Source organism: Mustela erminea, chromosome 5 (genome assembly GCF_009829155.1).
Source record: "Mustela erminea isolate mMusErm1 chromosome 5, mMusErm1.Pri, whole genome shotgun sequence".
In the NCBI taxonomy this organism is placed as follows: Eukaryota; Metazoa; Chordata; class Mammalia; order Carnivora; family Mustelidae; genus Mustela; species Mustela erminea.
In genome coordinates, this window is record NC_045618.1 from 40629027 (window position 1) to 40653656 (window position 24630).

The following is a 24630-nucleotide window of genomic DNA, read 5'->3' on the forward strand; positions in this document are numbered from 1 at the left end:
GCTCAGGTCTTGATCTCAGGGTCATGAGATCAAGCCCTGTGTTGAGCTCCGTGCTTAAAAAAAAGCAAAAAACAAAAACAAAATAAAGAAAGCGTAGGAGGAGTGTATACTTGTTTTAGGGGCAGCCAAGTAGGGAAAAGTCCTTTAGATCCTTGTGTTTTATTTTAAGCCTGAAAAAAACAAACTTTTTTTTTCGGATGTCAGGAAACCTGCCATGGACAGACAGCTGTATTTAAGAACTTAGGCTAACAGGAATTGTAGACTTCTAGAGTCTGTTCCTCTCCACTGTCATCAGTCATAGATGTATCATCATCAGTAGTATTAGTATTATTTTGCCATAACTGCTGTTACTCTAGTCTTCCCTCTCTTTCTCATTATGCAGGTTTTTATTTTTTCTTCTTAATTATAGAAGTCATTTACAAATGATTTGTAGACTGTCAGGGCCGGTAAAAAGATGAGGGAGATTGGAACCTTTATCCCGTTGCGTTAGCTGGATTTTTTTTCCCCAAGGAATGGAAATTTGAGCTTTTAAATGTGTTTCTGCCTTGAAACTTCATTAAACATTTTAGAAAGTGAGTGGATCTGTGTCTGGGTATGAGTTTATTTCTGAGTTCTCTTGCAAAATCTGATTTGAATTAGCAGCTGCAGCTCTATGAAAGGTTTTCATTCAAACAGTGGAGTTAGCCCTTGTCAATAGCGAAAAAGAGCCAGGGATATTTACAAGTTTTCTGAACTTTCTACTTTCTTATCCTTCAAAAATTCTGTAGTTCAGTCTTTATCCTCCTACTTATTTTTAGCCTCAGATTTTAGGATCAGCACCCATTAGGAACCAAAGTTTGTAAATAACAAACCTGAATCTCTCTCTCTCTCTCTCTCTCTCTTTTTTTTTTTTTAAGATTTTATTTATTTGGGGTGCCTGGGTGGCTCAGTGGGTTAAAGCCTCTGCCTTTGGCTCAGGTCACGATCCCAGGATCCCAGAGAGCCCCGCATTGGGCTCTCTGCTCAGCGGGGACCCTGCTTCCTCCTCTCTCTCTCTCTCTGTCTCTGCCTGCCTCTCTGCCTACTTGTGATCTCTCTGCCAAATAAGTAAATAAATAAAATCTTAAAAAAAAAAAGATTTTGTTTATTTGACAGAGAGATAATAAACAAATCTCAAATAAACAAAATCTTTTTTTTTAAAGATTTTATTTATTTATTTGACAGAGAGATCACAAGTAGGCAGAGAGGGGGAAGCAGGCTCCCTGCTGAGCAGAGATCGAGATGCGATGCATGGCTCCATCCCAGGACCCTGAGACCTTTACCCGAGCGGAAAGTGGAGGCTTAACCCACTGAGCCACCCAGGTGCCCCTAACCTGAATCTCTTTTTAAAAATATATATATATTTTTAAAGATTTTATTTATTTATTTGACAGAGAGAGAGAGAAGGAGATCAAAGTAGGCAGAGAGGCAGGCAGAGAGAGAGGGGGAAGCAGACTCCCTGTGGAGCAGAGCCTGATGTGGGGCTGGATCCCAGGACCCTGAGATCATGACCTGAACCGAAGGCAGAGCTTAACACACTGATCCACCCAGACACCCCTGTTTATTTTGTTTTATAAATTTTAAAGAATAAAAATAAATAAAACATTTTAGATAAGATAGAGAAGTCACCTGTATTTTCCTTATCATTATGAGGAAACTGCATGTTATGACTGTAGTTTCATATTTTGCAAGTGTTTTGTGTATTTAAAAATTTTATTCTTTTACCACTTTTACGAATTTATGTGCAGTTTTTTATACTACCAAAATTTTCATCTTTTGTACATTTTCAATAAAAACTGAGATAATATTGCTAGTCAAAATTGGCATGTTCCCTGGTAAGCAACTAAAAACTTATTAACCATATTGTTGTAATAATGCCTAAAACATGTACATGTTTATTCTGCTGAGAATAATCTGCTTTCTGGATGGCTCAGAATTATGATTTTGAACATCATCTTTTATTTTGTGCTATATTACAGTGTTCTCAGAATCTGTTCACATAAATAATATTATTTAATCTAGGCAAATTGAACTTTTTAGCTATTGGGACAAGTGTCTTAGTTCTTCTCTTACCTGTTTTTAGGTGCTGCCACTAATATTGTCTGTTATACTTTGAATCCTGACAACTAAGATTATAGAATTATGTGTAAAATAAAATAGTCTCTGAATATTGAATTGCATGTGGCCTGACCTGACAATTATTTTGATCCTTTAGAGAATCATTTTTCTGTAGGCTATGTTCTGGAGAGCTGAAGTTGACTTCCAAAGGAACATAGTATTTATTATTGCCTTACAGAAAGAGAAAAGTGGAGCTATTTGAACAGTATGGTAAGACCTGATGAGTATTTTATGCAAGACAGTTCTAAGTAACTGAATTATGAACGATACCATATTTTAACATGGATATTTGCTTGGGTGGGAGTATAAAGTTGAAAGCCAGGTGTGATACTAGCAAAAAACAGCATTCATTCCAAAACAACATAATTCTGTAGGGTTCTGCAGTTTGTGATTCTAGATTGTTGAGCAGTGTTCTGAAAAAATGTTGAAAGCTTCAAGATCATAATACGGTATTTTGGCTCAAGTTTGTTCAATCTGGGGATTTGGTAGAAGAAGCCTACTGTCCCCTCTTTCCTCTCTCCCTTCCTTCTCTCTTTCCTTCCATGTAGGAAGAGTAGGTACAAGAGTATGAAGTAATGCTAATCTGTGCAGTAACTAATTTCAGTGGCTTGTGGTTAGGCTGCTTTAACAGCATAAAGTTGACAGTTTAAGTCTTTTTTGAGTGGAGGGATACTATTAATCTAAAATACCTTTTCCAGTACAGGATGGCATATTTTGTAAGGGTCCTGATACAAATTGAAAAGTTAGAGATTGGTATAGGGAAGTAAGACATTGGAGAGTTTTTTTTGGTAGCCTCTGTTTTCCATAAAGTAAGAGGCAGAGTTAGTAATTTGCTTAAAATGAGAGGATGTGAAAGGAGGAGAGAGCTTAAGGAATTAAGTAAATATTTGAGTCCTTCACTATGAGGAAAGAAAGAATCGCCAGGTAGTTACTGACTTAGTTGAGGTTAAAAATTTCTTTCAATTAAAAATATTTGGTACTGGTTAGGATGATTTAAAAACCATGGCAGCAACCTAGAAGCAAAGGCAGGTGGTTTCATTGGTATAGAATTATCGTTTGGAAGAGTGTTTACAGAAGAAAGGGATGAAGAATTTAGAGCAGAGCTTTAGCTAGTATACTGTGATTTGGTTGCAGGTATGTGGAGATACCGATCCCTTCGCCTTCAAGACATCAGGAGAGGGTCTGGATGCGATGTGAGAGGGTCTGGATGGCTGGGGCCCCAGGGCTGGCACCCTCTAGATGCCTTATCTATCTTAAATGCCCAATATATATAATATTCTTTGTGTATCAGGATATAAAAAATTGTTTGGAAGTACTGATTCATAGAGCTGGTGAGAGCAGTACTGAGATGTGTTTCTGAGTACTTACTGGTTAGTCAAAAATGTGAAGTCAGGAAGGGGTTAATAAATAGGAAGAATAGCTTCCAGGGTTTTGCCTTCTCAGATCTTCTCCTGTCTCAGACTTTGTTACTATTTTTCTAAGTTGTTTTTTTCCTTCCTGCCTTTCTTATGGCAGATACTCTACCATATGATACTCTCTCTTTTTTTTTTAAGATTTTATTTATTTATTTGACAGACAGAGATCACAAGTAGGCAGAGAAGCAGGCAAAGAGAGAGAGAGGGGAAACAGGCTCCCCGCTGAGCAGAAAGCTTGACGTGGGGCTTGATCCCAGGACCCTGAGATCATGACCTGAGCTGAAGGCAGAGGCTTAACCCACTAAGCCATCCAGGCACCCCCATACAATACTCTTCTAGCTCTTTATTCTCTATATTCAGAATTTCACTTTTATGGTAGGTAATTTATTGATTGTAGTGATTTTATTTTCCTCCAAGTAGATAATGCTAAAATCTTTATTTCCAGACCTGGTATTATAGGCTTAGTCCATTGTGTTGTCTTATTATTTCTAAATATCCAAAACTAAATCCCTTTATTCTCTTTCCAAGTAACTTTATTTCTGACAGTGACTTAGTGTTTCCTTCAGATACCCAAGCAAGACCCCATACTTGGGGCGCCTGGGTGGCTCTGTTGGTGAAGGTGTGGAGCGACTGCCTTCAGCTCAGGTCATGGTCCTGGAGTCCCAGGATCGAGTCCTGCATCAGGCTACCCAGTCATCCTCATGCGCAGGAGTTCTCGTGCCCTCTCAAATGAATAAAGTAAAAAAAAAAAAAACCTCCCCTTGGCATTGGCTTTTTTCTTCTTTCTTGTTTCCCTATCTTATTTGTCTTAAATGACTCATATTTGCATATCCTGCCTTTTCCTTCACTTCACCGGTCTCCCTCTAAAGCTGCCCTTTTTCTCCATCACAGCAAGTCTCTCAGACTTACCCTCAAGTCTACTCTTGTCAGCACCTCCTCAATTAAATCTTTCTAAATTGTATGTTAAGTGAAAGCATAGAATTCTTTACTTCTTGGTAATTTGACTCCGGTTTATTCTCTTCCACTAAAACAAAAACAAAAAAACCTACATCCCAGGGCACCTAAGTGGCTTAGTTGATTGAGCAGCTGCAGTTCAGCTCAGGTCATGATCCTGGCGTCCCCAGATCTAGTGGCCCATGGGGCTCTCTGCTCAGCAGGGGTCTGCTGCTCCCTCTGACTTTTCCTCTCCCTTGCTCGCTCTCTCATTCTCTCTCTCTCAAATAAATATATATTTTTAAAAATCTACATCCCAAACATTTAGAATATTTAGATAGTGCCATTTCTTGCCATTGTTTGAAATGAAGGTTTTCTCTGCCTACCATCATTACCTTGTACATCCTTCATTGTTTGACTTGGATGTCATCTTTATAGAGCCTTTCCTAGAAATACCAGTTGCTTTCTCCTTTGTGTTCTAATAGAGGGTACTTTTATTTATATTATTATCATTCTATATTTTAGTTATTTATATTCTTTTTGTTGTGCTAAATTACGAACTTTTTGAAGGATAGATGCCTGTATCTTATTTATATCTGTGCCCACGTATCCAGCATACAAAGTAGTTTTCTGTAACTATTTGAATAACTGAACCATACATGATATCAGTCAAAACTTCTCATCTTGACTTTTTTAGCCCACCATAATTTGGTTCCACTCTATTTTTTTTTTTAATTTTTAAAAAAGATTTATTTATTTATTTATTTGACAGAGATCACAAGTAGGCAGAGCAGCAGGCAGAGAGAGAGGAGGAAGCAGGCTCTCCACAGAGCAGAGAGCCCAGTGTGGGGCTCGATCCCAGGACCCTGAGATCATGACCTGAGCCGAAGGCAGAGGCTTTAACCCACTGAGCCACCCAGGTGCCCCGACTCTACCTATTTTAAATAGTATTTCCTGCTTCTCACAAGGATGTGCTCATTGTTTCATTGAGGTAGTTCTCTTCAGAGAATTTTGTGTAAGCCACCGTAATTTTTATCTTTGTATTTTTTATTTTGATTTCTCCTTGAGCATCATTCAGTGTATGTGAGTACTTACAAGACAAAGACCAAGGCATTTTTTGTATTTCTTTCTTTTTTTCTTTTTTTAAGTAGGCTCCAACTCAGCATAGAGCCCAACATGGGGCTTGAACTCATGATCCTCAAATCGAGACCTGAGCTGACATTAACAGTCAGAGGTTCAACTGACTGAGCCACCCAGCATCCCAGTTTTAAATATTGACAAAAATTAGTTCAAAATGTTAAATGTATTTCTGGGGGTGCCTGGGTGGCTCAGTGGGTTAAGCCTCTGCCTTTGGCTCAGGTCATGGTCCCAGGGTCCTGTGATCGATCAAGCCCTGCATCGGGCTCTCTGCTCAGCAGGGAGCCTGCTTCCTCCACCTCCTCTGCCTGCCTCTCTGCCTGCTTGTGATCTCTCTCTCTGTGTCAAATAAATAAATAAAACCTTTTTTTTTTTTAAAGATTTTATTTATTTATTTGACAGAGAGAGATCACAAGTAGGCAGAGAGGCAGGCAGAGAGAGAGGAGGAAGCACGCTCCCTGCTGAGCAGAGAGCCCGATGCGGGACTCGATCCCAGGACCCTGAGATCATGACCTGAGCCGAAGGCAGCGGCTTAACCCAATGAGCCACCCAGGCGCCCCTAAATAAAATGTATTTTTGTAAAAATACATTTTTTTTTTAAAGATTTTATTTTTTTGTCAGAGAGAGAGAGAGGGAGAGAGAGCAAGCGCAGGCAGACAGAATGGCAGGCAGAGGCAGAGGGAAAAGCAGGCTCCCTGCTGAGCAAGGAGCCCGATGTGGGACTCGATCCCAGGACGCTGGGATCATGACCTGAACCGAAGACAGTCGCTTAACCAACTGAGCCACCCAGGCGTCCCACATTTTTTAAAAAATGTATTTTTGTAAAGATTTAAGATATTGTTGAGCAGTATGGTTTAATTCTACACTGAGCTCTTAAAGACTGGTAAAATTTGGTAAGATAGAAGATGTATTAAAGCAGATATTTCCGTATACAGAAGTATTAATCATCTTTAAATTACTTTCTATCCCTTTAAAAAAGACAGAATTCTCAGTTCACTGAGTTCCAATCTCCAGGGAAACCTGGAGAGTACTTGAAGTTCAGTTTTGGAAACTGTAAGTTTAAGCAACAGTAATCTCTAAGATTAGTTTATAAATTTGAAGGTTTGAAAGTGGCAGATTGATTACTTGAGGAATTCTTAAGATTATGGAGGTTTGTTTACTTTGTACATTATTTTTTTTCTTCTTAATGACATTTTTCAATGGTAATTACTATTCTTTTAATGATGAAAGATTTTATTAAATGATTTCATGATAAATTATTACTTCCAAAGTATTAAAATTTCTTCATAAAGGTAAGCTCAGAAACAACACACCTAGAATCTTAGAGTGGTATCAGTAATTGAGAAGCATAATCAGCTGTTAAATCTGACAACTCTGTTCAAATGTGCCAACAATCAGATGCTATTGCCCTATTCTGTTACTAAGCCATCCAGGATTAGTGGTCATTTGTAGTCTCTGAGGTAGAATTTATCCCTAGTCAGGGTTCCAATAAAGATCATACTAGCGTATATTTGATTTGTGTAGTAACACAACTATTAACAAAGTTGTGTCCTAGTCCAGTAGAAAAATAAAATATATTTTCTTCTCATTATTTTTTGTTCCTTTAAAAAAATCCTAGTACTTTGATTTTTTTTTTTTAAAGATTTTATTTATTTGACAGAGATCACAAGTAGGCAGAGAGACAGGCAGAGAGAGAGGGGAAGCATGCTCCCCACTGAGCAGAGAGCCAGATGCAGGGCTGGATCCCTGGACCCTGGGATCATGACCTGAGCCAAAGGCAGAGGCTTTAACCCACCGAGCCACCCAGGCACCCCAAGTACTTTGATTTTAAAAGGGACAAATGATTGTATTATAAAAAATTCAAACCGCATAGAAATGCATAGCACAGAAGTTGAAAGCTCCAAACCCACTGCTATAAATCTCCCTCCTATAATCTCAGTCCCCAAATAAGTGTATATTTTTCTGTATTTTCCCCATGCATATGTAAACGTAAGTTGTTTTACAAAAAGAGATAGTATAACAGACTTATTTGCCACCTGCTTTAAAAAAATTATCTGTACTTTCTGTATCTGTACAGAAAACTACCTCAATTTTAAAGACTGCTCAGCAGTTTATTTTATGGATGTACCCTAATTTTATCTTAATTGTGAAAATTAAAACTTTAATAAAAAGGAAAAAACCCTTGGGTCAGATTTTCCCTTTTACTTCTACCCTCCTCAGTTATAATATAGCTCTGTACAGTTGTTGTTATTTTTTAAAGATTTTATTTATTTATTTGTCAGAGAGGGAGAGCACGGGGGTGGGGGGAAGTGGTAGGCAGAAGGAGAAGGAGAAGCAGACTCCCCGCTGAGCAAGGAAGCCCCATAAGTAGATGTTTAACTGACTGAGCCACCCAGGTGTCCCTTTGTACAGTTATTTTTAATTAAATGTTGATTATTTGAAAGTTCTAGTAAATAAAATGGTGAGAAACTACATGCAAATAATATGAATTTGAATTAATGTTTAGCTTTAGTGTTTTTAAAGGCAATAACCTGTCCATGGTGATGGTGTTTATGTTTTCTATTAAAAAAAATTACAGGGGGCACCTGGGTGGCTCAGGGGGTTAAGCCTCTGCTTTCGGCTCAGGTCATGATCTCGGGGTCCTGGGATGGAGCCCCGCATTGGGCTCTCTGCTCGGTAGGGAGTCTGCTTCCCTCTCTGTCTCTGCCTGCCTCTCTGCCTACTTGCGATCTCTGTCTGTCAAATAAATAATCTTAAAAAAAAAATTATGGCTTTTTTCTAATTTGTAACAAAGACCATTTGAAGTCTTTGCTCCATTTTGAGGTTTTGCTCCATTTACGAGGATTATCATCCACATCCTGTTACACAGTTCTGTAGTTATATGCATCTAGAATCTTTTTGGTTGAGTCTTTTAGTTTTTTTTATAGAATTTATTTTATATAACATAATTAGCAGCATCTTTGTATTTCATATTTCATATTAAATTCTAGAGTCTAGGCTTCCTTACCAGGAATGTTAGACATTATGTGGTGTACCCTGTGATTTGTGGTACTTCCTTTTTAACTAGTTGGACCTGAGTCCCAGATACTCTTTGGGCTTGCCAGGACAGATACACCCTTCATCACTACTGGTCATGATGACACCACAATCACAGCTAGAATAGTCGACTCTGTGTTGAACTCCACCTAGTTTGTTCTGATAGGAGACCTAAATAGATGTTAGATATGTTTTCTTTTGATGACTAATACTTGGGGATTTTAGACTATTTTAAACAAGACAAACAAGAAGATCATTAGGTTCATTGAGTAATAGAAACCTGTTATTTGAAAGAAACTTAGCCTTTTTCCAAAAGTAGAATGTCTAGTGTTAGATATCAGGGAGCATCCAGCTCCCCAAATTTTAATCCTCCATAGTAGGGAAGAATCTGTAGAATTATTTGTTTTCATGGGTTTTGTGACAAAGAAAATTAGTCCTCCATTTTTAATTATTTTAAGGTTCTGTAGTAGGAACAGTTGATTGTATGCCCTCCTTTGATTCTGAGGACTTCATCTATTTCTAGCTATAAGGGATGGTCTTAAACATTATATTTTTTATCTGTGTAACTGCTTCTCTAGAAAAGGAATTAATAATAAGAGCCATTATGTTAGGTACTCTGCTAGGTACTCTGATTTAACCCTTTAAGCAATTTTATGAGATAGATTCTAGTATCCCAGTTTTATAGACAAGGAGCAGTCTTAGAGAGTTTAAGTAATCTGCCCAAGGTGACACAGCTAGTCAGGGGCAGAGTCAGGACTTGAAACCAGATCTTTCTAGTACGCAAATGAATGACATTTACTTTTGCTTGACTGTTTATTATTTTTTTGTCAGTGATCACACTTAAATGTGGAAATTTTGTGATTCCTTTTCTTTCATAATATTTTCCCGTAGTTCTTAGATATGCTAGCTTTTTTGATTATTATTGTAGGCCTCATTTTCTCTAGCTGGAGTATTTTCTTTTCCTAGAGTATTTTGGTAATATTTTATAAGACTTCTTAGTCTTAACAGTCATCATCTTGGTGGGTTACTCAGTCAGCTAGTTGTTTTTCCTAAGTTATTTGAAGTCACGTTTGCGGGGGGCAGGGGGCGGACAAAAACTTTGCTCACAGATGTAAGCCTTAGCTGAGATAGTCAACCCATGTGAAAGTCTCTAAAGGTAAACATGGTGCTGTCTGTGCTTCTCAGTTCCCCTTTACTCTTCCAGAGGAGATGGTGATCCTGGGCATACCTCTCTTTAGGTAACTGTCAGAGTCTGACAGTTCTAAACTCCATTGTACTGTATACTTCAGTTCCCTTTAATATCATGGGCAGTAGTATCTAGAACAACATGGAATGGAGGATGTCCCTGAATCTCCTCATGTTGAATATCTCATGTCTGTCTAGTTCTTCTCAAGTTATTGTCTCTGTGGATATCTGTTTAGGTTAAGGAGTAGAGTGAACATCTTTGGATTTAGGTCTCTAAATCTCTTCACTCTCCGTATAAATCATTCTAAAATTCAGTGACTTTTAAATGCAACCACAAGATGAACACATGTGACTCTAGCAAATAATATGGCAAGACCCCATTATATTAGTATAGACCCATCCATGAGACTCCTTGTTCTACCACCTCTTTACCCAGATGATACCAATATTTTCCTTTGGTGCTGAGAAAAATAAGAAATTTTGAACTGTTTAATACAGAACTGTGAACTGATCTACATGTCTGCAGGAGTATGAATGACAGAAAATCTTTGATGGTTAAGAAAACTAGAATGCTAGTTTCCTTTGTTTAAGATTTTATTTATTTCAGAGAGGGAGTTCACACAGGAGGGGTGTGGGTAGGGGCAGAAAGAGAGGGAGACAGACAGACTCACTGAGCATGGGAGCCCACCATGGGGTTTAATTCCAGGACCCTGAGATCATGACCTGAGCTTAAGTCAGACGCTTAACCAGTTGAGCTACTCAGGCACCCCTCTGTTGTTTCATAATTTTAAAAATTTTGCTACTATTTTGGAGTCATATTAAATTTCCCAGTAATTTTTGCAAAACTGATATAGTATTAATTATTTTCATATAGGTACTGTGTGTCTCTTGTTAAATGTTATATTGGGTATTAAATCTTTTCACTCTGTTGTGAGTGGTTTTTTTCCCCCTATAGTATTTTCTAATTAGCTACTCTTTGTTTAAAGGAAAGTCATTGATTTCAGAGAACTGTTGTGATAACTTGCCTAGGTTAGTGTTTCCAGGTTTTTTGTCAGTCTCACCTGTAGACGTCATCTGCAAATAATGATCAAAAAATCCTCCTATTATTTATGTCCATTCTCTTGTTTGAATGACTTGACTAGCCCTTCCAGAACAATGTTATATAGTGATGAAAGCTTTTCCCCCCTGATATGAATGAGAACTAGTCATCAGTTTTGTTTTTGTTTTGCTGTGTTTTTTTTTCTGAATTGTGCAGAGCAAAGAAAACATGTCTGTGAGCTGAATCCAGCCACAGTTCTCTGGTTTGAAGATTTATTTTTTAATGTTGTACCTTGATACTCTTAGAGACATGAAAATTGGTCTCTGTAGACTTTCTGCAAGATGCATCTACTTTCCTACTTAATATTTGCTATGAGTCAAGAAGCAGCATGTAGATAGGTTACCAGCTTTATGGAGGAGAAAATCTTTGGTTCCTTACTATTCTCTTTTGTGGTAAGTCTCTCTCTTTCAAGGGCCTGTTGGAACCCCAAGAATAAGATATTAATTTTTATGTCTATTGTGCTTGTAGAGCTGTTGTAACTGAAAATGGGGTTGTAACAAGTGTTCAAGAAGTCTTAGACATTATTGTTACATAATTTTGTTTCTGTTACTCTCATTCTTCATGTTCTCCTTTCTTTCTTGTCTTAGTGATTGACATCACCATAATTCTTAAGTTACCCCAGTCAGAAATATAGCAGTCATTTTAAAATTTTACCCATTTATTCTACTGATAAATGCAATAAAAAATATTCTTGAGTGCCTAGCATGTGCCAGTTGAGTTTTAGTTGCTAGAGATCAGGCAGTGAATAGGGCAGATAAGGTTCCTGTTTTCTTGGAACTTGAAACTTAGTGAGGGAACCCGTACCATATACAATAAAAATAGGCTAATGAGATTTCAGTTATTGGCAAGTTAAGGACTTTACAAAAATCAGGATGTGATACTGAGTGATGGAGAAAAGAAGTTGTTCTTTAAATGGAGTGTGTGTTAGTCTAGGTTCTCTGAGAAACAGATGCCATGACAGGATTAAATATGCAAGGAATTTTTTTTTTTTTGGTTGTAAAATATACATCATGTAAAGTTTACTCTTTTAACCATGTGTAAGTGTGTAGTTTGGCATTAAATATATTCAGATTGTTGTGCAACCATCACCACCATCCATATCCAGCACATTTTTATCTTTCCCAAATGAAATTCTATACCCACTTAACACCAATTTCCATCCCCTTCTCTCCTTATATACCCTGGTGACCACTGTTGTGCTTTCTGTCTCTGAATTTGACTGCTCCTGGCACCGATGTAAATGGAAGCATACAGTATTTATCCTTTTGTGATCGCCTGTTTCACTTAGCTTATTGTCGTCAAGGTTCCTTTGTGTTGTAACCTGTCAGAGTTTCCTTTTTTTTAAAAGCCTTTTTTTTTTTTTTTTTTTAGAGTAGTTTCAGGCTTGTAACAAAATTGAGAGGGAGGTATATGAGGGACTTCGCATATACTCTCTGTCCCTACACATGCACAGCCTTCCCCATTGTCAGCATCAATCATCAGAATAGTACGTTTTTTTTGTTTTTTTTTTTTTTTAACCAAGGGTGAACCTAAATTAAGTCATCATCACTCAGAGTTCTTTAGTTTACCTTCGGGTTCACTCTTGGTGTTGTACATTCTTCAGGTTTGGACAAATGTGTAATGTTATATGTCCTTCCTTATAATATCAAACAGTATTTCACTGTCCTGAAAATCCTCTTTGCTCTACCTGTTTATTGCCACTTAAGCCCTTCCCTGTAACCACTAACGTTTTTATTGTCTCCATAGTTTTTGCCTTTTCTGGAATTTGAGGTACTATAGTTGGAATCATTTGGCATGTGTAGCCTTTTCAGATTGGCTTCTTTCACTTAATATAATGTGCACTTAAGGTTCCTCCACATTTTTTCATGGCTTGATAGCTCCTTTCTTCTTTGCAGTGAATAATACTCCATATTCTGGATCCACCACAGTTCAGCCACTCAACTCCTGAAGGACATCTTGGTGGTTTTCCAAGTTTTGCCAATTAGAGTAAAGCTGTTACAAACATCTAGTGCAGGTTTTTGTACGGATTCCTTCCTTTAAAAAAAAAAAAAGTGGGGGAGTATTTTATTTGTTTACTTTTGTGAAAGAGAGGGAAAGGATTTCAAGGAGACCCTGTGCTGAGCTTGGAGCCCCACGCATGGCTTGATCTCACAACCTTGAGATCATGACCTGAGCCAAAATCAAGAGTTGGACACTTAACCGACTTGAGCCACCCAGGTGCCCTGGATTCCTTCTTTTTAAAGCTGAACAATATTTCACTATATATATATACACAGCACACTTTGTTTATCCATTCATTCATTGATGGATATTTGGGTTGCTTCCTCTTTTTGGCTGTTGTGAATAATGCAGTTGTGAACAGGTATGTCAAATAATTTGTTTGAGTCCCTGCTTTCTTTTAGGTGCATACCTAGAAATGGAATTGCTAGATCACATGGTAATTCTCGATTAATTTTTGGAGGAATTGCCATACTCTTTTCCACAGTTGCTGCACCATTTTCCATTCCCACCAGCAGTGTACAAGGAATCCAGTGTCTCCACCCCTTACGGATATTTGTTATTTTGTTTCTTAGATGATAGCCACCCTGGATGTGAAGTAGCATCACATTATATTTTTAACTTAAATTTCCCTACTGATTAGTGACATCTTTTTATGGTTTTTGTTTTGTTTGTTTTGTTTTTTAGTAGGCTCCACACCCAGTGTGGAGCCCAGTGCAGGAGTTGAATTCAGGACCTGAGATCAAGAGTTGGACACTTAACTGACTGAGCCACCTAGGCACCCCTCATTTTATGTTCCTTTTGGCCATTTTTACACCTTCTTTGGAGGAATCATTATTCAGTTCCTTTTTCCATTTTTTTTTTTTAAAGATTTTATTTATTTATTTGACAGAGAGACATCACAAGTAGGCAGAGAGGCAGGCAGAGAGAGAGAGAGAGAGGAGGAAGCAGGCTCCCCGCTGAGCAGAGAGCCCGATGCGGGACTCGATTCCAGGACCCTGAGATCATGACCTGAGCCGAAGGCAGCGGCTTAACCCACTGAGCCACCCAGGCGCCCAAGTTCCTTTTTCCATTTTTATTTTTTAATTTATTTATTTTTAAAGATTTTACATATTTGACAGAGCGAGAGAGTACACAAGCAGGGGTAGTGGCAGGGAGAGGGAGAAGCAGGGAGAGCCCCATGTGGAACTCGATCCCAAGACCCTGGAATCATGACCTGAGCTGAAGGCAGTTGCTTAACCAACTGAGCCACCCAGGCACCTCCTTTGTCCATTTTTTTTTTTTTAAGATTTTATTTATTTATTTATTTGACAGAGTGAAATCACAAGTAGATGGAGAGGCAGGCAGAGAGAGACAGAGGGAAGCAGGCTCCCCGCTGAGCAGAGAGCCCGATGCGGGACTCGATCCCAGCACCCTGAGATCATGACCTGAGCCGAAGGCAGCGGCTTAACCCACTGAGCCACCCAGGCACCCCTCCTTTGTCAATTTTTTTTTTTTTTAAAGATTTTATTTATTTATTTGGCAGACAGAGATCACAAGTAGGCAGAGAGGCAGGCAGAGAGAGAGGAGGAAGCAGGCTCCCTGCAGAGCAGAGAGCCCGATGCAGGACTCGATCCCAGGACCCTGAGATCATGACCTGAGCCGAAGGTAGCGGCTTAACCCACTGAGCCACCCAGGTGCCCCCTTTGTCCATTTTTTTTTTTTTTTTAAGATTTTATTTATTTATTTGACAGAGATCACAAGTAGGCAGAGAGGCAGGCAGAGAGGCAGGCAGAGAGAGAGAGGAGGAAGCAGGCCCCCTGCTGAGCAGAGAGCCCGATGCGGGACTCGATCCCAGGACCCTGAGATCATGACCTGAGCCGAAGGCAGCGGCTTAACCCACTGAGCCACCCAGGTGCCCCCCCCTTTGTCCATTTTTAATGGGGTTTTTGTTGTTGAGTTTTAGGAGTTCTTTATATATTCTGGATATCAGCCCTTATATCTTTTTTTTTTTTTTAAAGATTTTATTTATTTATTTGACAGACAGAGATCACAAGTAGGCAGAGAAGCAGGCAGAGAGAGAGAGGAGGAAGCAGGCCCCCTGCTGAGCAGAGAGCCCGATGTGGGGCTCGATCCCAGGACCCTGGGATCATGACCCGAGCCAATGGCAGAGGCTTTAACCCACTGAGCCACCCAGGTGCCCCTCAGCCCTTATATCTTATCAGATATATGATTTGTGAATATTTTCTTCTCTTCTGTGGGTTGCCTTTTTACTCTGTTGGTATTTTCCTCTTTACACAGTGTGCAAGGATTTTATTAGGGGGAGGTGTCTGTAAGAGAAAATGAGGGGAGAAGCTGGAGAAGGCAGAGTTGTTGGACTGTAATGCAGATCTGACCCTGAGTGGAGAGAGGAAAGAAAAAGTTGGGTTTTAGGAAGTTTCAGCAAGGCCATCAGGGAGTCCTAAAACCAAAGTCAGCTATTAAAGTTCTGTGTCTCCAAAGGACAGGCCTAACTTAGTTTCCCTGTTATAATGTCATTGGCCAGGAGCAGTCTGTGGGAAATACGACTTCAGGCAAATGTAGTAATGGATTTCAAAACACAGCAGTTGGGGCTCTTCATCATTAAGCTTTCTGTAGTTGGAGGTCTGCAAGGGACATTCTCATGGTTGCCCCAGAGCAGTCAGAGAAGACTTCTCCAAAGAGTGACATTTATTTTTTGTTTTTAATTTTTTAAGGTTTTATGTATTTTGAGAGAGAGAGATCGTGGGCAGGGCGGAGGAGCAGAGGGAGAAGCTGATTCCCTGCTGAGCAGGTATCCCAGATCTGAGACTTGATCCCAGGAATCTGGGATCATAATTTTAGCCAAAGGCAGATGCTTAACCGACTGAGCCACACAGGTGCCCATTGGTTTAAATTGACATTTAAAGCAAGACCGACATGGTGATCAGAAGGTAGTTAGCCTTTCCAAAAAAAAAAAAAAAAAAAAAAAGCATGTTAGGCATGGGGAATGCAAAGCACAGGTGCAGAGAAAGCTTGCCATGTTCAGAGACCAATAAGAAAGAGGGCCAGTTTGGCTGCAGCCTAGTGAATAAAGAGGTGAAGTAGTAAGAGAAATAGATGGACATTAGATCATAAAGGGTCATATAAGCTGTGGTAAAGGGTTTGGATTTTGTTTTTGAGACATTTGGAAACTACTGGAAAAATTTGAGCAAGGGTATAATATCTGGTTTATATTCTTAGGATACACTCAAGTTGCTATGTAGAAGTGAATTGTTGGTAGAAGTAAGAACAATTAGAGTCTGTTGCAATAGTATAGGGAGAAGATTATGATAATTTGGACTAGGGTGCTAGCTCTAGATGTTTCCTAACCAAAGGTTAACAAACTCCTGGTAACTGTGTCTTTCATTATCTCTGGATTTTGTGCTTTCCCATTCTGATCACCAGTCCCTTATTGTCTATCCATACATTTTTCTCATTTTTATAGCAGTAGCTTCTTTACTGTTCTTTTCTGTCTCCAGTTTTGGCCTACTTCAATCCCTTTTTTACCCTGTATTACCAGATGGTCCAGCTGAAGTATAGCTATAATGATATTACTTTCTCGTTTAAGATTTTTCAAGGTGTTCCCCTTGTCTTATATTTTAGAATGGCCTGCTTCTTCTATCCCCCACTACGCTGTTATTTCCTTTGCTGACTCTTACTTGTCCTTCAAATTATGGATTCCTTCTCTAATATCTAAGTGTCCTTGCAGTGTTTTCTTTTTGGTGTTTTGTAATCTATTTCTCTCTCTCCTTAGTCTGAATTCTTTGAAGGTTAGAACTATTTTACTTTTCTTTTTTAAAAAGATTTTATTTATTTATTTGACAGAGAGAGACCGACCACAAGTAGGCAGGCAAATAGAGTGGGGAAGCAGGCTCCCTGCTGAGCATAGAGCCTGATGTATGGCTTGATTCCAGGACTCTGAGATCATGACCTGAGCCAAAGCCAGAGAGGCCTAAGTTACCCTGAGCCACCCAGGTGCACCTGATTTTACTTTTTTTTTTTTTTAAATATTTTATTTATTTTATTTGACAGAGAGAGAGATCACAAGTAGGCAAAGAGGCAGGCAGAGAGAGAGAGGAGGAAGCAGGCTCCCTGCTGAGCAGAGAGCCCGATGCGGGGCTCGATCCCAGGACACTGGGATCGTGACCTGAGCCGAAGGCAGCGGCTTAATCCACTGAGCCACCCAGGTGCCCCTGATTTTACTTTTTTAATGTCAGTATGTGGATCAGTGTCTCATGCAGCCTCTGATAACATACCCTAGTGGACCTGTTGGAACTGTTTATTCAGTAATTGCAGTTTTGAGTGTTCTGTGAGTTTTATCCTTAAAGTTTTTTACATTGTCCCATTTTTTTCTGTATTCTGATATCATTATATCTATAATTGTCTCTTTTAGGACTTTTAGTGAATTATCTGTAATTATTTTTTCATCCTGTGCCCTTGGTCAACAAGAATTCAGATGAATCATTTGATAGCCAACAGTCTGTCTCTGAACATTATTGTCTATTTAGGCTAGGTTGCCTTGATCATTGATCTTTCTTCACATTTTTATTACATCCAGCTTCCTTTTTTTAAAAAATATTTTGTTTATTTATTCATGAGAGACAGAAAGGCAGAGGCAGAGGGAGAAGCAGGCTTCCTGCTCTGCAGGGAGCCGGATTCAGCCTTGATCCCAGGACTCTGACGACCTGAGCTGAAGGTAGACAGATGCCTAACCAACTAAGCCACCCAGGTGCCCTGCACCTAGCTTCCTAAAAGAAGTTGAGTTTGGCAGTCTCACAATAGTTATCCTGCCTATAACTTTCTCCTTTCTGTCCGATATCAGTCTGCAAGTTAATTTTAATTTGCTAAGAAGTTTATCATTATTAGCTATAAGAAGTGGTGATTATGAAGCATTTAGGTGGTAGGAGAGAGTATTTTGTCAGGTTCTTGATTTCATATCCTTAAACTGGCACATAGTAAAATAAATACCAGTAAAAGAGAATTAAAAATTCAGAACATGTCTTAAGTAATATCCCCGTGGTACCAGTATTTGTTTCTACTTAGTTATATTTAAAAAGTGCATAAACAGTGGATATATTTCTAGTTCATTTCCTGATAATCTTTGAAAGTTTTATAGAAAAATACAAAATCTTATGGATATTTTAAAACATCTTGTTCCTTTAGAGCTCTGTAAGATCATCAAATTTCTATTTAAACTTAACAGTACTTACATTTACCATTGGTTGTAAAAGTCATTCATACCAATAATAATGACTGTTTCTAAACCATATCTCAGTTTACAGATAGAGTTCCTCAAAGTTGTATCCATAATCTTAATGAGTTTTTAAACCCCCCTTATTTTCATGTACATTTAATTTATTATATAAATTGCCAAATCCTAACCCTTTTAATTTTGAAAGTTAGCATTTTTAGTTATTGTGCTTTTTTTTAATGCAAAATTTACTGCTAGTTGTGTATCCTACGCTAGTTTCAGAAGTAATTGGTATGCTGCTCTCATGACATAGCAATACAATGATTGAATCAAACCAGTACAAGGAGCTGGTTTAGTACTGAAGTACTAAAATCTTGCGGATTTAGTACTGAAGTAACATATAAGCAAATAAGTCCTAATGTGGTTAAGGAGTTAAGATATATGTGGTACATATTTAACCTCCTTTGTAAATTGGATCAGCCAATAATTTTTTATTTTATTTTATTTATTTATTTGACAGAGATCACAAGTAGGCAGAGAGGAAGGGAAGCAGGCTCCCCACTGAGCAGAGAGCCCGATGCGGGCCTTGATCCCAGGACCCTGGGATGATGACCTGAGCCGAAGGCAGAGGCTTTAACCCAGTGAGCCACCCAGGCGCCCCTGGCCAATAATTTTTATAGAAATAAAAGACTAGGTTGTAATTTCATCAAATACCAAATAGTTTCGAATATTATTTATTGATCCTTTGTGTTAGTTTTGCTGCTTTTTTAGTTAAAAAAATCCAGTACTAGTATTTATTTCTTTTCATGGACTTCTCTTCTTTTTCTCAGTTCAAAATAAAAGCATGAATTAGAATACTCCTTGGTGGGAATAGCTCAGGTAATATGGGCTTGACATGATAGCTCAGACAACAGTTACTGGTATACAGACACACACCACCTACCACATCGTATACGTACCACCTGTCCCTTATTCCCTCCCTGCCTCCACCTAGGCAGACAAAATTCGCCAAAACCCAGAGCAGAGTTAACCATAAAGAGTTCAGTGTTTTGGCTTTGGGGCATAAGCTAATGGAAAAGAAATTGAGTTTAGTAAATTATGCTATGAATCACTTCTTTGTAAATTCACTTATGGTTCCTGTTCTCAGAATTGATCTGTCCTTTTGGCAAGTTTTCATTGCATCTTAGGATCTCCATTACCAGTACCTCGAGTGTGACTTAGTAATTAAGGGTGAGGAGTCTGAAGCAGTTTTTTTCCTTCAGCATATGAAGTTTATTTCTCTAGAGATCCAACTCATCACAACTCCTCAGAGACATAAACTGAAAGATCCCCATATTTTTCCAAATGACGTGACTCTCTAATGAGATCAAAGACGGGTCCATAATTTTCTGATGCACAGAAGTCTGGCTGCTTTCTCTCTTGACTTTTTGGCGACAGCTTAATAGAGATATAATTCACATACCATTATAACTCTCCCTTTTTAAGTGTGTACATTAGTGGTTTTTAGAATATTTAGAGTTGATTAACTATCACCACAATCACTTTTTTTTTTTATTAAGATTTTATTTATGTATTTGACAGAGATCACAGGTAGGCAGAGAGCAGGCAGAGAGAGAGGGGGAAGCAGGCTCCCCGCTGAGCAGAGAGCCTGATGCAGGGCTGAGTCCCAGGACCCTGGGATCATGACCTGAGCTGAAGGCAGAGGCTTAACCCACTGAGCCGCCTAGGCACCCCCACAGTCAGTTTTAAAACCTTTTCACTTCACTGAAAATAAATCTGAAACACTTTGGCCATCACATTTCAATTTTCTGGTTATTCTCCTGTCCTAGCCAATCACTAATCTACCCTCTGTCTCTATAGCACTGCCTATTCTGGACTTTTCTTACCAAAGGAATCTTAAAAAATGTGGTCTTGTGACTGTTTCTTTTACTTAGTGTAGTACTTTTGAAGTCCTGTCACTTTGTAGCATGAAATAGTATTTCATTTCTTTTGATTAATGAGTAACCATGGTGTGGATTTATTTATTCATCAGTTGATGGACATTTGTGTTGTTTGCACTTTTGTGCTATCATGACCAATGGTACTATGAATATTGTAGCTAAGCCAGGTTACATTTCAGAGTGGCCACACCATTTTATATTCCCACCAGCAGTGTATGAAGATTTTAACTTCTTTATATCCTTGCCAATACTTGTTATTATCTCTACTTTTTCTGTTGTGGCCATCTTAGTGGGCCACCCCTTGAATCTTAAATCACATTTATCTGTACCTTATTGTTGTGATTTGTGTTTTCTTACATTTAATTACAGTGATCCTTATCTGATTTGCTGCCTCTTGTAATTTGGTCATTGCTGTGCCCATGTGTTCAGCCTTCTTTGTGTTCCTCCTTTCCTACTTCTGCTGAACTCTAGATAGAGCTTGATGGCTGATTCTGGTTACATCACTGCCTGTCCTTGTAAACAAGAATTACAGAAGATAGAGGTTTTGATAGCTTTATATAGAAGCAGACTGTTTCTGGGGTGGCTGGCTGGCTCAATCAGTGGAACATGTGACTCTTGATCTTAGGGTTGTGAGTTTGGGCCCCGTGTTGGGCGTGGAGCCTACTCAAAAAAAAGAAAGAAATAGGCTGTTTCATTTTTTTTTAATTGCTATCATCTGTTCTGATAATAGTCATACACTAAAGTGGGAGACTTGTGAGATTGTATATTCCTGTAACTGTCATTTGTGGAGAAGGAAAAGACTTGCTACCAAATACCTGTTCATCCTCTCTTTCTAGGAAGTGGTTTAAAAAGTGCATGTTAAATACAAAACTAATCCATAGTCTTAAAAGTTAGGATAGTGGTTACAACTTCCAGTAGTTGGAGTGACTGGAAGGGGATTTCTAGGGTGCTGGTTATCTTATGTTTTGTGATCTTGGAGGTTACATAGGTATGTTCACTTCGTGAGAATAGATTGAGCTGTAAAGTTAAAATATGTTTGTCTCTTATACTTCAACTAAAGTTAAAAATAAAAAACTTAAGTTAAAATAATAAAAATAATAAATATAAAATAAATATAAAATATAAAAATATAAATAAATATAAAATAATAAAAATAAAAACTTAAGTTAAAAATCTTAACATTATTTAATCATATTTTGGACTTCCACATTAACTGCCTTTCTGATAAATGCATTCTATTTTGAGTCATGATATTTATTAATTTTATGTTGTTACCATTCTTATGTGTACGTTGCATTGATGCAGATGAATTAATTTCAAGTTCCTTTCTTCAGCATCTCCTACTTTCAAAGACACAATGATTTAGATACCCTTAGATTAGTTATAGGAAATTTGGTTTTATGTTTTTGCTGTGCTGCTTTAACTGACTGATCTTCAGCCACTCACAGTCTTGGCTGGAGTCTTTCTGCATATATCTGAAACTTTGTGAAATGCAGTAATTGTGTATTTTGTCTATCAGTGAGTTATATTCTCATCAGAGAATAGAGTAGTACGAAAAAAAGATACATGGGAAAGAGGAGCTATATTTATACTAGTTCATTATTTATAGCTTATCTGTCTAATACAATAGCCATCTAGATGCAGAAAAAAATATTTAATTACCACTTTCAGGATACCAGGAGAAAAGCGTTGACTAATCAAAGTCTTTTAAATTCTAGTCCTTTGATCTGTTTTTACTGTAATAGGTTTTGGAGAAATTGTTAGATTTTAACTAAAAATGTAGCTGAAGGTAGAAAGATCATAGAGCAAGGTAAGTTTTTGGTTAATAGAAGTTTTCAGATAGGCTTCTGTTCTATGATCTTTACTATATTTCTGAAGATTGGGTATGTGGTAGAGGTATCAGAGAAAAATGGCTTAAAAGAACAGTAAAATGACTTACTACAGCCAACTTATATCCTGGTATATCAGGAAAAGGCGGTTCTCTGTTCTAACGATGTCCTCAGTGGCATCTGAAATGCTTCAGTTAGTGTAATAAAACACATTAACATCCTTTTAAATCTCTAATTTTGTCTTCTAGGCCTTCCTTAAAGTTTCTCATGTCTCAATGGACTCCTGAATATAACAAGCTATATACCTTGAAAGTGGATATGAAGAGTGAGATTCCTTCTGATGCGCCAAAGACACAGGAGAGTCTGAAAGGGATCCTCTTGCATCCAGAGCCCATTGGGGCAGCCAAAAGTTTTCCTGCGGGAGTTGAGATGATTAACAGTAAAGTGGGGAATGAATTCTCTCATTTGTGTGATGATTCTCAAAAACAAGAGAAGGACATGAATGGTAACCAACAAGAACAAGAAAAAAGTGTTGTTGTGAGGAAAAAACGCAAAAGCCAGCAGGCTGGCCCTTCTTACATGCAAAATTGTGTTAAAGAGAACCAGGGAATATTAGGATTGAGGCAACACCTAGAAACACCAAGCGATGAAGATAATGATTCCTCTTTTAGTGATTGTCTTTCTTCCCCTTCATCTAGTCTGCATTTTGGAGATTCTGATACTGTGACTTCGGATGAGGATAAAGAAGTCTCTGTAAGACATTCCCAGGCAATTTTGAGTGCTAAAAGTAGAACTCATAGTGCACGGTCCCAAAAGTGGCCTCGGACAGAGACAGAATCTGTTTCAGGATTGTTAATGAAGAGACCCTGTTTTCATAGCAGTTCATTAAGGAGGCTTCCATGCAGAAAGAGATTTGTAAAAAATAATTCCTCACAGAGGACGCAGAAACAAAAAGAGAGGATATTAATGCAGAGAAAAAAACGAGAAGTGTTAGCCCGAAGAAAATATGCATTGCTCCCCACTTCTAGTAGTTCCAGTGAGAATGACCTCAGCAGTGAATCCTCTTCCAGCTCCTCAACTGAAGGAGAAGAAGATTTGTTTGTTTCCACCAGTGAAAACCACCAAAACAATACAACTGTTCCCTCAGGTAAAAATGTTTCTTAGTTGAGCAAAATGTGGAAGCTCTTGCGTTGTGTTTGTGGTTAATTTTCTTCTTCTTTTCTTTTTTTATTTAAAGATTTTATTTATTTATTTGACACAGAGAGATCACAAGTAGGCAGAGAGGCAGGCAGAGAGAGAGAGGAGGAAGCAGGCTCCCTGCTGAGCAGAGAGCCCGATGTGGGACTCGATCCCAGGACCCTGAGATCATGACCTGAGCCGAAGGCAGCGGCTTAACCCACTGAGCCACCCAGGCGCCCATTAATTTTCTTCTTTGTATTAGCGATTTCATTGCTTTTAGAAGGAATATGAGGCTCAGTTAACTTTTATTTTTAAGCCATATAAATAAATTGCAACCTGTAGTATTAAACCATGACTCCAGTTCTAAGGTTAAATTTTAAAATTTTTTTCGGAGGTTCTGTGATGGATTTCTTTTACATTCAACCACAGTAAGGACACTAAAATAGTTAATACTATTTTTCCTTTAAGTACTCTATTCTTATTACTAGTTACCTTGTCATAATCTTTAGAATTGAAAAATAATTTCAAGAATTGGAGAGATGCTCATAATAGAGCACAAACTTTTAGTCCTGACAGTACTCAGTGGAGCACATGATTAATCAGTTAAAATTGAATTGATAGAGGATTAGTTTGAGTACACTTTCCCCTCCTCACAGTAAATATTTTATTTAATTAGAATAAGTTTATGTTATGTCCCTGAAGTGTGAGTATGTTCCATATATACCATTTTTACAGTTTTCTGAATTTAAAGGAAGTTTTGAAGTGAGCTTTGAGTAATGTTACTTTCGTGAAAGAATGGGGGATAAAGGGGTGCGTGTTTGGCTCAGTGGGTTAAGCCCCTGCCTTCGGCTCAGGTCATGATCTCAGGGTCGAGAGGCAGGCAGAGAGAGGGGGCGATGCAGGTTCTCCGCCCAGCAGAGTGTCCGATGCGGGGCTCCATCCCAGCAGATGATGAGATCGTGACCTGAGACGAAGGCACAGACTTAACCACTGAGCCACCCAGGTGTCCTAGACTATGATCATGGTTTTTAATACTGGCACAAAGGTCTCTCATTTTTGCCTGATGTCCTGCTTGTCAAGGGTTGAGCCTGCTAGTTTACCGTGCCAATATCCATTTTCCTCTCTCTTTTCTTCTTTATGGGTTACTTCCTTTTCCAAGACTCCCTTTCCTCTTTCATTTTTATTTTTCTATCTTTGCCAGAACTCCAAAACCAGTAACTCTGATCTTTAGTCTTAGCCATGATAAGTTCAGTTTTTTCCCTTTTCTTTAAAGATTTATTTATTTATTTATTTATTTATTTGACAGACAGAGATCATAAGTAGGCAGAGAGGCAAGCTGAGAGAGAAGGGGGGAAGCCGGCTCCCTACTGAGCAGAGGGCCCAGTGTGGGGCTCCATCCCAGGACCCCAAGATCATGACGTGAGCCGAAGGCAGAGGCTTAACCCACTGAGCCACCCAGGTGCCCTGATAAGTTTGTTTTTTTTTTAAACCCATCCAAATACTTGTTTTTTAAAGAGTTCACTGAGATCACCTA

General features: G+C 38.5%; 1 protein-coding gene across 9 annotated transcripts in view; it reads left to right on the plus strand.

Moving 5' to 3' along the window:
* The window catches only part of RNF111 (ring finger protein 111), a 97860-nt gene that overhangs the window by 21014 nt on the left and 52216 nt on the right, over nt 1–24630 (plus strand). For 8 of the 9 annotated variants that reach the window (XM_032342695.1, XM_032342698.1, XM_032342692.1 and 5 more), the window contains exon 2: nt 22166–23064. In XM_032342695.1, the coding sequence (XP_032198586.1) occupies nt 22185–23064 (880 nt within the window). In that variant the 5' untranslated portion in view covers nt 22166–22184. Of the gene's footprint in view, nt 1–13697; nt 13718–22165; nt 23065–24630 lie in introns of those variants that run through there. The other variant, XM_032342694.1, reaches the window with a different exon arrangement.